At 47.6% G+C, this 12,986-nt stretch overlaps 1 protein-coding gene across 1 annotated transcript in view; it reads right to left on the bottom strand.

Annotated features, from left to right (window-relative positions):
* BAIAP2L1 (BAR/IMD domain containing adaptor protein 2 like 1) overlaps window positions 1-12,986 on the bottom strand; it is a 100,983-nt gene that overhangs the window by 1,952 nt on the left and 86,045 nt on the right. Inside the window, exons 10-12 of the mRNA XM_036897056.2 lie at window positions 11,212-11,419; window positions 10,520-10,597; window positions 8,912-9,092 (exon numbers count right to left, since the gene is read on the bottom strand). Coding sequence (XP_036752951.2) covers window positions 8,912-9,092; window positions 10,520-10,597; window positions 11,212-11,419 — 467 coding nt within the window. The remainder of the gene's footprint in view (window positions 1-8,911; window positions 9,093-10,519; window positions 10,598-11,211; window positions 11,420-12,986) is intronic.

Here is a 12,986-nt window from a genome sequence, read left to right as displayed (position 1 = left end):
ATGGTTTCTTCCTTCAGGGTATCTGAGCTCCTTAGCAGGCCTCAGAGTAAGTCATTTCTGGTGTATTGTTCATATTATATGATGATTAAGGGCTAATTTATAATTTATTTAAAGAACTTACCAGGATGCCTGTTACACAATCCCATGTGTGCTCCGTGCTGGCATTAATGTACTGCCTGTAGCACAAAGCCCAGAGCCGGAGGCCGGGTGCAGGGGAGCATGTGCTCCAGCCCCACAGGCACACCCAGCCCTCTGGACTCTCCCTGGAAACCACCATCCCTGGGGTCAGGCTGCTGCATTCCCCTCACCCTTACCCACAAGTTTGAGAAAAGCCCTCCGGATCCTGAACTGGAAACCTCGGTCCCTAAACTGTCCCTAAGCTGCCCTCAAGGTGAGACCTCTGCACTGTTCCCAGAGGGCCTCCAGGGACTGAACTTCTAAACAAGTTCGGCTGCATTTTCATGAGCTGTGTCACCTGGTGCTGGCCACAGACAGCTGAGAGGGCACAAAAGGTGCATCACAGGCCACCTTTGATGGGAAGAAGTCATGACTTCTACTGAGGGAGGGTGCAGACATAACTGACAACAGCCTGAAGAAGCCATTTAGTGTTGGGGCAGCCTGGGTCCCAGTGTATGCCCTGATGCCCAGGCCAGCCCGCTCCCAGGTGGTACAAACAGCACGCATGCCCGTGGGCTCCAAGATACCCATCAGGACACTCAGGGCAACCATTGTGATGGCCCTAACGCCTGTCAACAGAAGGGACAGCAGTCTTCCATCCAGAGTGGTATGCACAGCCAAGGGAGGCTGCAGGGGGAAGGACACGCTGCACATGAGGGCCAGAGAGAGGGCCACCTCAGTGTCCGAAGTTGGGGCAGTCTACACTGTGAGAAGGGACAGTGAGGGGAGGGGGAGGGGGCTTTGGGGAGCTGGCAGTGCTCCAGTTCTTGACCTGTTCTTGACCAAACCCCTGCTGTGGTCCCAACTGACCACTGTTTGCAAACCCATCCCTCGTCCCTTGCCCCTCTCCTCTCGGTAAAGGGCATGCTCAGGCCAGGTGCATTGCTGTCTATGCTCAACCAGAGGAAAGAACAGGCCAGCTGGGAGTCTGGCCACCTCGAACCTGAGTGCACGGCCCCTCATCACTGCTGAGGCAGGAAGCCCAGCTGCCTGCCTGCTGCCTCCTGAAGAGCGATCTGAGCTTGTCCCTCCATCGCCATCCCCTGTGTTCCGAGGGGGTTGGGCCTTCTTGTCTCTGCCCTCACTGATCACCTTTTCCTCCTCCATCAGTTGGCGAATGTCACCTTGTCTGGCAGGAACACCAAGGTCTTTGGAGGCCTTTCTTGGTTCTCTGTGTCCCCGGACCTGACCTGGCTCCCTCAAGGCCCAGGGCTGTGAGCTGCCTTGTCCATCCCCTCAGTGCCTGTGCAGTGCAGAGCACAAGGCACATGCTCAGAATACCCCACAGCCAGACCAAGCCTCACACACGGCAAGGGCCTTGCGAGCCATCAGTATACCCCATCTACACTGCTCCCGACTCACAAAGCACAACCCAAGGCACTGGTCCCTCTGGCTGGGCTGGGACCCTGGCTGTGAAGGCAGAGCCTGTGTATGCTTGTGTGCCCTCTGGGCAGCCCACGTGGTGCTGACCCAGAGCGCACTTAACAAGCCAGGAGTTTATCAAGGCATGAATCCAGGAGCTGGTGGGGCCGGGTGCATCATTCGGAGGTGGAGCAAGCCTCCCACGAGGCAGTAAAGTAGTGAAGGCCTCGGGACTGAGCCCGGTCAGCTGCTATGGCCATGCAGGAGAACCACTCATCCTGTGGTTATCCTCAGAAAACCCCAAAACTGGGGTCCCCTGTAAGTAAGAGCATGTTGTCACATGGTGTCCAACTCGCTGGCAGGCAGCTCTCAAGATGGCGTGTTTACTATGCTTCAGCCCAAGTATCCTGGTGTTTAAACAAAACTCTATATGTAACTATCAGTAACCGACAGCTTTCTGTAAAAACTACGTATAAGGATGTTAAGTGCTGTGCCAGGTCTCAGGGATTCCAGCATTTCCCAACATCACGAGCTGGTTTAGACATTTTATTTAGGAAAGATAATTTATCAGTCCAATGGACTAAGAACTTTTGAAATACAAAAATTCCTGGACTGTTAGCAGCCCGGGGCTCCCAGGCAGGCCTCATTCATGGAATGTGCTTCGACTTTCACATTCTGGGTCAAATCTTTAAATGGAACATTGCTGTATTTTGTGTGATTTGTATCTGACTGTCCAATGTGGTAGCCACTGGCCATATGGCTATTTAAATTAAAATACAAATATAAAAGCTACAAATTTGATTCTTGAGTTGCATCATCTACTTCTCAAGCACTCAGCTGTCCCTCTGCCTAGCGGCTACTGTGCTGGGCAGCGCAGTTCCAGAACATTTCTGTCTGACTGGTAAGTTCTCCAGTTGTTTTTACTGAAACATCTTGGGTTTCCCTGCTTCCTGACAAGCTGAGTAGATCCTGTGCCTCCTGCTGCTATTCCGAGAGGCTACAAGACTAGGTGGCCTGCAAACACCAGGCATGTTCACCTGCCCCTGAGGGCATCTCTTTGGAGCAGAACCAGCTCTTCTGTCCTCCCTGCAGTGGGCTTGCTGGTTTCACACGATTGTCTTTGTGGAACTGGTGTGACTTGGTAGTGATGACGTGTGGTAGCTGGCCTAGTAGACAGAACAGTGTCACAGAGGAGGCACGTGAGAGAGTTTGTGGGCTTTTTCTTTTGTAGTTTGCATAGGATCTTGAAATACTATTTATTAAAGATGTTAGTAATAGAAATGGAATATAAGCCTTGTGTGCATCTGTGAAACACCCTGTACTTTTTTGGGATTATTGCCATCTTCATTTCAAGATGAGACACACTTTATTGATTTACAGATAAGCAAGAGCGAACACCCAATGAGGGTGATGGGGTGGGAACCCCTGAAATCATGGCCAGTGATGCCTCATTCAGGGGGGCTCCCAAATCCTGTGGCCTCTGCTTATTTTTAAAAGCCAATTAATACTTTCTTGTGACCTTTATTAATTGGCATTTACTCTTATCCTATGGATCAGAGAAACAACACAGCAACCTATCAGGACCTCATAAATAGCACACTGATGACAATGGTACTTGTCTTATCGATAAGAGTTCTGATGGAGGGACACCGATAAGCTGCTGGTCAGGATTGTGGAACTGTGTTTCTCAGTCTGCTGTGGGACTTAGAAGGCTACTGCCATCTTTCCATGCTTTCGCCTGGTCTCCATCTCACAAGGCCCTACAACCACTTACCTCCTGGGATGTTAGGAGGCTGGCCACTACCCAGGAGGTGCCATGAAGAGAAGGGCATGGAGGCACTGTTTAAGGGCCAGCTGGTTTGGCACTCATTACTGCTTTTAACATGATAGGAGAAAATACTGTGGCTCCACTACACATGGGAGCATTGGGGAGGGAGGAAACATACTAATCCATATCCCTAAACATACCCATCTCAGAGGAAATACAGTGAAATGTTAACAGGAGCTCCCCTGCAAGTGAAATTATAATTAAAACTTTCCTACTTCTATTTCCTAACTTTCTACCAAAACAAAAATTCTTTGGGTTACTTTTATAAGCAGGAAAAGCATTATTTTAAAAAGAAGTATTTTAAATAAGGTGTTGTGAAGAGGTGTTTTAATTTTTATGACAGGACCCTGACCAAGCTTGGACTTCACTCCAGCTGCAGCTGTAACTGCCTGGCCAATGTACAAGGAAACCTCACATCAGCTTGTATTTAATGTATTTAGCAAATGGCAACATTTAGGTGAAAAAAATATTCATACATACATTTGTTTAAGTAAACAACCTGATAAATGTTAATTCAAGAGTTCATCCTTACTTCTGTCTAGAGTGGGATAGTTTACCAATTCAATTATTTATAGAATTTTAGACAAAATTTTCACCATAAATCCATTTCTTTTTTTGTTACTACCATAGTCAAATTATAAAATATATAAACACCCTACAACAGACAACTTTTATGTTTTTATCTGAGGTGGGAAGAGGGGTCTCTCTCAAATTGTAGGAACTTTTAAAAACTGTAAGGAACTTTGCCTTTGTAACAGTCATACTTACAGGACCCTGGTTCTTTTTAATTATTCAGGACTTCCAAAACAATTATATTTGTCTCCTAGAAGTGAAGCGTGTAACTTAATTTCAGGTAAGAATGTTTTTCTTTTATAACATCGGCATGTTAAAGACCTAGTGATCAAAATTACATACATTTTTTTTTAAAGGCTCCAAAACATGTGAACATGAGTAAATCAGACCTGCTCCCAATTGCCCCATGCAGGCAATGCCAGGTCACCTTGGAATCTGTCAGTTCTTACTTCTTAAATAACTCCTGTCACCTGTCGCATCTCCACTGCCTGTCCTCTCCCCCTGGGCGACCCCACGCCTCCTGCCTGTCTCCCAGACCAGCACACACCCTCAGGGCAGCCTGCAGCCACCAGAGGGTGGAGGAAGGACGACATGCAGGCCACACCTCCTGGCCCGTCTCCCCCCAGCTGCTCGGCTCAAATGCTTGCCTCCAAGAAGCTACCTCTGACAGCAGCAACTCCCCCCATCCCCCGTCACCTCTTCACCCCGGCACCTGTTTACACAGACCAGGAGACGCACTGCTCACAGCACCCAGGCTCCTACCTTGGTCCTATTCCTGTTTCCCTAGGGCCTGCCATGGGGCCCGGAGCACAGTAAGCTCGTGAGTAAACACTTGGAATTCCAATGCGAAGGTCTTGTCATCATCCACAGATGCCTTCCACACAGTGTGCCTTCACACACCACTGGACTGTTTTTAAAAGCAGTTGGCAGGTCACAGTAGTCTAATGCCATATAAATATTAGTTGCCAAAGTTATACATGTGACCTCACTTTTAAGTATTGGCTCTATACCTGTTTGAAATGCTAAATATGCCTTTTTATGGAAGGTTTTAGTGATCTTGTAAGAAAAAAATCCATCAACATTCCTTAACACTTGGAAAATGAAAAAGAGCCCTCTCTCCTGCAGGATGAAGGGGGTGTCTGACCAGAGATGCTGGCCCCACAGAATGAGTTGGTATTAGTTCTTTAAATGTTTGGTAGCATCTTCCAGCGAGGCCACCAGGTCCAGGGCTTTGTTGCGGGGGAGATGGTATGTGGTGCTCTGCCTGGAGGCAGCCCCGGGATAGGACGGACTTGGTACAGGGCCTGAGTGGAGAGCGAGCTGAGGACGCATGCACCTGGGGTCAAGGTGGGAAGGCAGTGGCCACAGAGAACCAGGTTGCCCTCCTGCAGCCCCACCAGGCCTTCGGCAGGAAGTCACATGCCGAAAGCTCTGCTGCTCCACAAGGTGGGAACGAGGCACAGTCAGGGCCCTCAGTCTACCAGACAGTCTCAGCATGTTTCAGGGCAGACTCCTTATAGTGACAGGCTGTTATGATGCAGCCAACAAAGTTTAAAAATAAAGTTATATCTCATATAAATGCCAAATGCTAAATAATGAATATCATTATTGATTCACTGATATTTAAAAACAGGGTTTTCCAATTTATCCAATTCAGTGTAGTTAAGAACTGCGTGAGTGGCTTCCTTCACCCAGCTTTATCCACAAGATAAAAATACTGGAAATTAAATGTTGTTTTTAAAATTGGTGACTGTCCATATTGGCTAAAGTGTGTTTTCATCTATGAATTCTAGTGTAACTATGATTTTTGGGCAATATTCTTTGACCTTAAAAGGCATTAATACAACCTTAATAAAGTAATGGAGGCAGGTGGTGACCATCAATGGCTGCTAATATCATAGGAAAGAGAGTCAGCCAGGTATGTGTGCCTCCAGAGACTGGCCACTGCTGCCGATGAGATGCTCCAGCAATGGGCAAACACAACAATAATACATACTCTGTTAAGGGCCAGAAATATGGAAAAAGGGGAATGCGGTGAAGGACACCATGTGGATACCAACAGCAAAGTCCAGCCTGGGGACATGCTCCAGGACTACAGCCTGGTTCTTCTACAGATAAATTACAGGAAAAAGAGACAGGGGAGGCCTGTAGATACAAAAGACTTATCTTGAGACTTAGTGACCAATTAGGTGGTAAGTAGCTGACCTGGGTCCAGATTCAAACAACTACGCTGTCAAGAAATTTTTAATGAATCAGAAGTTTGATGATATTCAGGAATTACTGTCAATTTTTAAAGGTATGATAACTGGTATTGAGGTTCTGTTTTTAAAAAAGGACCTTTAGGATATTTACAGATGAAATGGTAAGTATGGCATCAGCTTCAATTTGATCTGGGTTGGTGGGGGAGAGATGAAACAAGATTGGTAAAGGACTTGATAAAGGAAGTTTAATGCTGTCAGAAATGGCTTAAGACCATTTCCAAATGGTTTGAATGTTGTTTTAAATGTACCAGGGCCTTTAGTAAAATATCATGTGATATCTTCGCCCTTCCAAGCAATCCCCCCTCTTGACAGCCACCTCCATGCAGACAGGATGGCAAAGCTCCATTTTCAGTAGCCGTGTGTCCACGTGGGAAGACACATGTGTAATTTGGGGTGAGGGAGCCAGGCCTTTACAGCTGCATCCAGGGGGCGAGATCTTTTGGTGGGGTGTAATTTGGAATGATAGAGGTATAAATATATCGTGCAGCATGTATTTCTAAGTAGAGAAGCTAGACAAAGACATTTTTGAAGATTTTCAAAAACTTGCATTTCTTTGACTAAACACTCCATTGTAGCCTATGACAGGGCAGGCATGTTCCAGAACACCTCATGGCTCACTAAAATGCAGGGCACATTTTTAGGAGGGTTCTCACTTCAGGTAATCCACCATGTGCCATTCACAGATGAACCAAGGCAACCAGTGGTGACTATAGGGGCACAGCCATGGAGCCACACATGCCCTGCCAGTAGCAATTAGGGGATTTCGACACACACCACAGAAAGGACCACCAGATAATTAAAAAACAAACGGTGAGGTGGGTTTATCACACCACCTGCAGGTGGACAGCCAACAACACACGGGGAATATTTCTGGGGGTGGGTGGTAGCAGCACAGGCCTGGCAGGCTTTGGGGCTGCCTGCAGCTGCTCTCCCACTCCCCACCAGGTTCCCTCCCATTCCCTGCACTACAGCCACCAGGCAGCCTCTCAGGGCAGCCACGCCACCTGCCTGCTCCTTTCCCATTTGCCATCACATTTATGCCCCCACCTGCCTCCTTACCCAGCTTGGATTCTAGGGTCTAGGCCACCACAACCCCACCCTTGCCAACACCTGTCACTCCCTTCTTTCCAGCACCTCCACCCTGGCAACCCCTATTTAATTCCATCTTGTGTGAACCATAGCAGCTCCATGTTGCTGAAGAAACACCAACACTTACTTTTCAGATTCTCTTTACGCTTGCTCACTAGTCTGCCCAGCCTGTCTGATGATCTTCCTCACTGAGAAGCTATACGTTGGCAAACAGCGACTAGCAAGTCTGCACGCCAAGGTTCACCTAGGCATGCATCCTTCCCTCTTGCAGTGGACCCATGTCCCTGCTGCCAGCCAGCGGCTCCTCCACTATGCTCTTGCCTTCTCCATCACCTCTCTTCATCCCTTCCTCCTCCTCTCTACTGTGTAGTGTATATTGAGAAACAAATAAAAACAAGCACCCCTTCTCGACTCCCTCACCCTGGAATCATGGCCTTTCTTCTTGTTTCCTTCAGCAGCATGCCATGCCCTCCTGGGGGGTGGTTTAAACTTTCTGCTCCCTCTGCTTGGGAAGCTCCTCCCCTTGATGCCTGCAGGGGGCCCTCCCTGCCATCCAGGTCAGCTTGGAGGTCACTGTCACTGCCTCAGGGAAGCCCTGTGAAACACTGTCCTGTGCCCCCCAAACCCTAAGGCCTGAGCGCTGGCTCCAGGCTGCAGGGAGCACTGCTGGCGGGTGGCTTGGTTGTCAATGCTCTTCAGCAACCACCCCAATAGAAGATCTTGCCCCTGGATGCGGCTGTAAAGACCTGGCTCCCTCACCCCAAATCCAGACAGCTCCAAGGGCCGACTTGGCCCAGATGTTCTGGTGCAGGCACCACAGCCCAGCTCCTCCCTCCGCCCAGTGCTGCTCCCTTCCTTGGCTTTCATTGGCGTGACTGCCAGGGTGCAGCCTGCCTGCTAATCTCAGTGTGTTTCCCAGGAAACCCAACCTGTGACATCCATCGAAGTTGTCACTGCATCCCTCTGTTACCTCACCTTGTTTTAATTCTCTGCATAGCTTCAATCATTGGTATTCTTGTCTATGTCCTAATATCTGCTTCCTATCACTAGATCATAAATTCTGACAGAGTCGGGAACTGGCCCGGCTCATCTCCGCATCTCCAGAGCCCTGCCCAGGCCTGGCACTCAGTAGACACAGCCAACGAAGGAGTGAATTAAGTGACTCTCAGAGCCCACATCCTCTACTGTTTTTCTTTTGAGGCTGTTTAGGATGAGAGAGAACATAAATGCACTGTGTACAGAGCACTCAGCACAACGTGAACACTTCCTGACAATGTAAAGACATGAAGATGCAGTTACCACTTCCAACCTTACGCCTTCCTTCAGAAAATGATATGAAAAGTGAGGAAAATGCAGGAGATTAAATGCTTTAGGCACTGCAGCCATGACAAAGCAAGAGTATAACCTGGCACAATCTGGAAACCTGTGGACTTCCTGCGAGTAAACCATCCCTTACAGATAAAATTAAAACACAGGGAGGGTTGAGGTTAGGAAGCTGAAAGGCTGTGTGACAGAGAAGGAAACACAAGAGCGAGGAGGAAGCGCCCACAGGGCAGCCCACACCCCCCGAGACCGCCGTTCAGGAAGGGCGCACAGCACATACTGTGGCAGCGCTACTCACGGGAGATGTGGCTTCTGGTTTGGATGCCGGCTCTTTAAAGGTAGAAGTACTTTTGGAAACATCTGCTCTGTTATCTGCAGCTGCTCGCATGGACAGACACTCCAAGTAATCAGGTGGAGGGATGGCGACAGCACTTTTCCCACATAAGTCCACTGTGCTGATGCTTCTTACCGGTGCTGGGCTAACAACCAATGACCGGAGAACAGGTCAGATGTGGTCCTGCCCCCTGAATCCCAAACGCCCAAAGTGTCCTACGGACCAGACTATGACAGCTTAGTAACTGAAAAGGGGAGGGAGGGAGGAGGAGACTGCAACACACAACATTTGGTGGGTGTGAAACACCGTAATGTTCTCACTGGTTTATAAATGTACACTTAAATTCTTTAAAAGACATGACAAAAGAAAAGGAGAGGAAAACTGGTTTAATTAGGGGCTGGTCCTCAATTAATTTAAGATTAATAGGAAAATGGAGACTGTAGCAAAAGCACTGAGCACTTCAGATTAAGAAAAAGCCAAACCCTTAATTTTAACACTGTAAAAACAAGACTTAGTTTTATTTCTTGGACCAATAGCAGTTTTGCTAAACCATCACTGGGCCATGGGATATGTTGGTGACACTGGTAAATACCACGGAAGGACTTGGGGAGCATCCAGGGTGGTGAGCACAGGCTGCCAGAATGCCAGGACAGTGGGGTGGGTTAGGAGGGCTTGAGACGGGAATTCCCGAGGGTGAGGCAGTTTTGGGTAATCATGATTCAGCTCAGAAACGTGACTTCTGAGGACCCGTGGGATCGCTCACTACAGCTGCCTAATACACATAAATATTCACGTCACAGCCTGGGAGAGACCTGCCTGGGCTCGTCTTGCCTCCACCACTTCAGCTGCATGTCCTCAAGCATGTTATTAAACCTCCCTGTGCCTCAGTTTCCTCAGTTTTAAAGTGGGACCTACGTCACAAGGTTATCATCAGAACCAGATGAGCTCATCAGTTTCTAAGTGATGATCATCACTGTATCGGAATACAGATCTGGGGGCTGCTGGCACGGAGGTGCTAAGTGAAGCCCATGGACGTAACATAGGCCACAGGCTACACAACATGGCCCTGGCAAGCACAGAAAAGGCAAAGGGTCGTGGAGGGATCCTGAGGACAGTGCTTAAGCAGAGGACAGAAGAGAGGCCTGGAAGCAGACCAGACAGGGATGGCTGGTGAGGTGGCAGGGAAGGGAACAGAGGCAGCATGGAGCTGAGAACCCAAGGCAGGAGAGAAAGTGCTCCCCAATGTTAAAGACTAAGATCAAGAGGGTGATCGGGAGCCTTGATTCAGCACCCTGTGGGCAATAGGGGACAGTGAGGGTGGCTGCACGGGGTGAGGAGCAGGGTCTGGGATGTGTGTCTTCACAGAAGATGGGCAGGGAAGCCTGTGAACAAGAGAAGCCACCAAGGACACAAGCTTGGAGTAGTGATCTCCCTTTCTTACTGTTCCACAGGGCCTGAAGTTTCCCCAAAGAGGTTGCCACATATGCAGACATAATTCTGATATACTTGAGAGCATTAGGTCCAAGGCCAGTTTTCTGTCACTGGGAAATCTGAGCCACTATCAAGTCCTACCTGGCTGTGGGCACACTCAGTGTCTCCTTTGCATTTTCTTCCAGCAATTTTGTATATGATGCCGGGAACCAACCCCTCCTACAGGTGAGAAAGAAGTCCCAGTTGTGGTATTAGCAGTAGACAGGTGAATGACAAACATGCTAAGCAATGACCCGGTTGTAAGCTGGGGGAGACCGGTCCATTTTCCCCACATTACACAATGTGAATTTTATATAAAGCATTAATTTCATTTGGATTCCCCTGTCTTTTCTTTCCATATTGGTTTTACCGAACAGCTAAATAATCTGCACAGAACCAGTTTAATCTACCTATATAGTAAGGCCTGCACACACACGGTTGACGTGATAAATCTTAAAGTCTATCTGATATGCAGATTATCCTTGAGAAGTTCAATGTCACCTTTTTAAAAAAATACAAAAGAATGTGTAAGCCTACTTTCAGAGGTGACTTCCTACAATCTAATAATCTGTACATGCATCAAATTCACCTATATATACACGTAATACAGAAATGGCCAGAGACGGAATAACTCCAGTTAACTAAACTATAACTATAACTAAACTATAACTATGAACTTAACTCTGGCTAATAAATCTGCAAGGACGATTTGCTGCTTGAAGGAGAGACAGCAGCTCTCTGAAGCACTAGGCTGTTCCAGCTCCCATGCCAACGGCACCCGCTCTAAACCTTACACTCTGCTGTTGTCATGCTCTCCATAAAGCCAGCCGTCTTTCTCCTCAGAGATGAGCAATGTGATGACATCTCCCTGTGCGAAGCTGAGTAAGGTCTTATTAGTGCCAGCAGTGTGCGGAAAAATGGTTTTCACTTTCTGCTTTTTCATCATGTTCAGGCCAGTTGCAACAGAAACCGAGCGCTGTAAACTGGGGTCATCTGAAGGATCTGTTACCAACGAGCACAGCAGTGATGGCTTTTCACAGAAGGATAATCAGGCAAGTTTGAACATACAAACCCCAGAAACCCACCCATCCCCACCTCACCAGTGCCCGCATTCTACTGACATGATTCCCACCATGTGTATTTTCCACCCCTTTATCTCTGCCTGGATGAGAGGGACTGCGGGAAGAGAGGCAGGCCCATGGCCCTGGGGCTCTCAATGAGGACCCCTGTGGCCACAGGCTCTTCTCTAGATTGAGGATAAAGCAGTGCACACTGAGCATCCTCTATAGTCTGATTTAATCTAGATGGCTCTCTTAGAGCAGAAAACTGCTCCACCACCAAATGGTTGGAGGTTTTTCCTTCTGCTTTCACAGTACGAATCACAAAGGCAGCATGAGGCATCGACTCAAACCCAACTGCCCAGGACCTGGGCTGCAAAAAGGAGAAAACTGGAAATGCAGCCATTGCTGCTGCCACGCTGTTCAGCTTCTCACCCATGAGCGTGCTAGGGGTGTGGTGAGAGTGTGCCAGAATATGCTCTCAGTGCCTCACAGATCCTGAGGAAGGCGCTGCTATCATCCACAGTGACTGGCCAGGGGCCACAGCTGGCATGTGGCAGAGCCAGGAACCAGATGTGGGTGGCCTGGCTCCATAGCCCATCTGGCACTGTGGAAGCTCTAGGTTGGGCATTTCCTGCTTCAACTCAAATACAGGTTGGTTGTTACCATTTATGTTAAAACAATGCAAGACCTCTGCTTTATTCTTACAAGTTCATAACAATTACAATATAAACTTTGCTCTCTCCTTAACACACCGCTCTCTAATTACCTTGGTCGTACTCAATCCACTAGCAATTTCTGCTTTTCTTTCACCAACAAGAATCAAAGAATCATTTGAATGACTGGGCTGCCCCCAGCATTATATATTTTAACTTTATATTACATACAACTTACAGTCCTTCCTTCAAAGGCAAATGACTGCAGACTACTATGTTCCCAGTTTCCATTTTGAAAATCTCATCTCTTCCCCAACAGCTGCAAACTCTACAGTCCATGGGGCTCTCTCGCATACAGCTTCATTGCCATGACTTTCATATCAAAGCAGCCTGTGAGACACTCTACACAGACAGGGGTCAGGCTCCACCACAGTCTCCAGGGGTCCTGGGTACCAGACTTTGTGTAGGCAGAGTGGTGCCTAAACAATGCTGCCTGGAAATATCTGCGAACAATAACTGGTCTGGATTTATTGAAATACAATCAATAAATTGATTAAGAAATTTAAGCAGTTAGAACTGAAGCCTCCAGAAAGCATGAGGGACTCCATTAGAGAAACACTGATTATAATTCAGACTAAGCCTACTGATAAGATTAATAACCATAATATTGTCACATAAACTTCCAGTTTGTTTTACTGAAAAAGAAATTTTATTACAGTTGCCAGCGAATGTGCAAGTGTGAGGCACTCTGTATAACTCATTTTAAAATAAAAAACCTTTCGATAGTATGTTTACATAAACAGCAATCAGTATACAGAATTAGTGCATGTCAAAGAAATGTCTTGCTTATAAAAT

Source organism: Manis pentadactyla, chromosome 10 (assembly GCF_030020395.1).
Source record: "Manis pentadactyla isolate mManPen7 chromosome 10, mManPen7.hap1, whole genome shotgun sequence".
Classification (NCBI taxonomy): domain Eukaryota; kingdom Metazoa; phylum Chordata; class Mammalia; order Pholidota; family Manidae; genus Manis; species Manis pentadactyla.
Note: the sequence above shows the minus strand (reverse complement) of the source record. Positions and strands in the feature narration are given on the sequence as shown.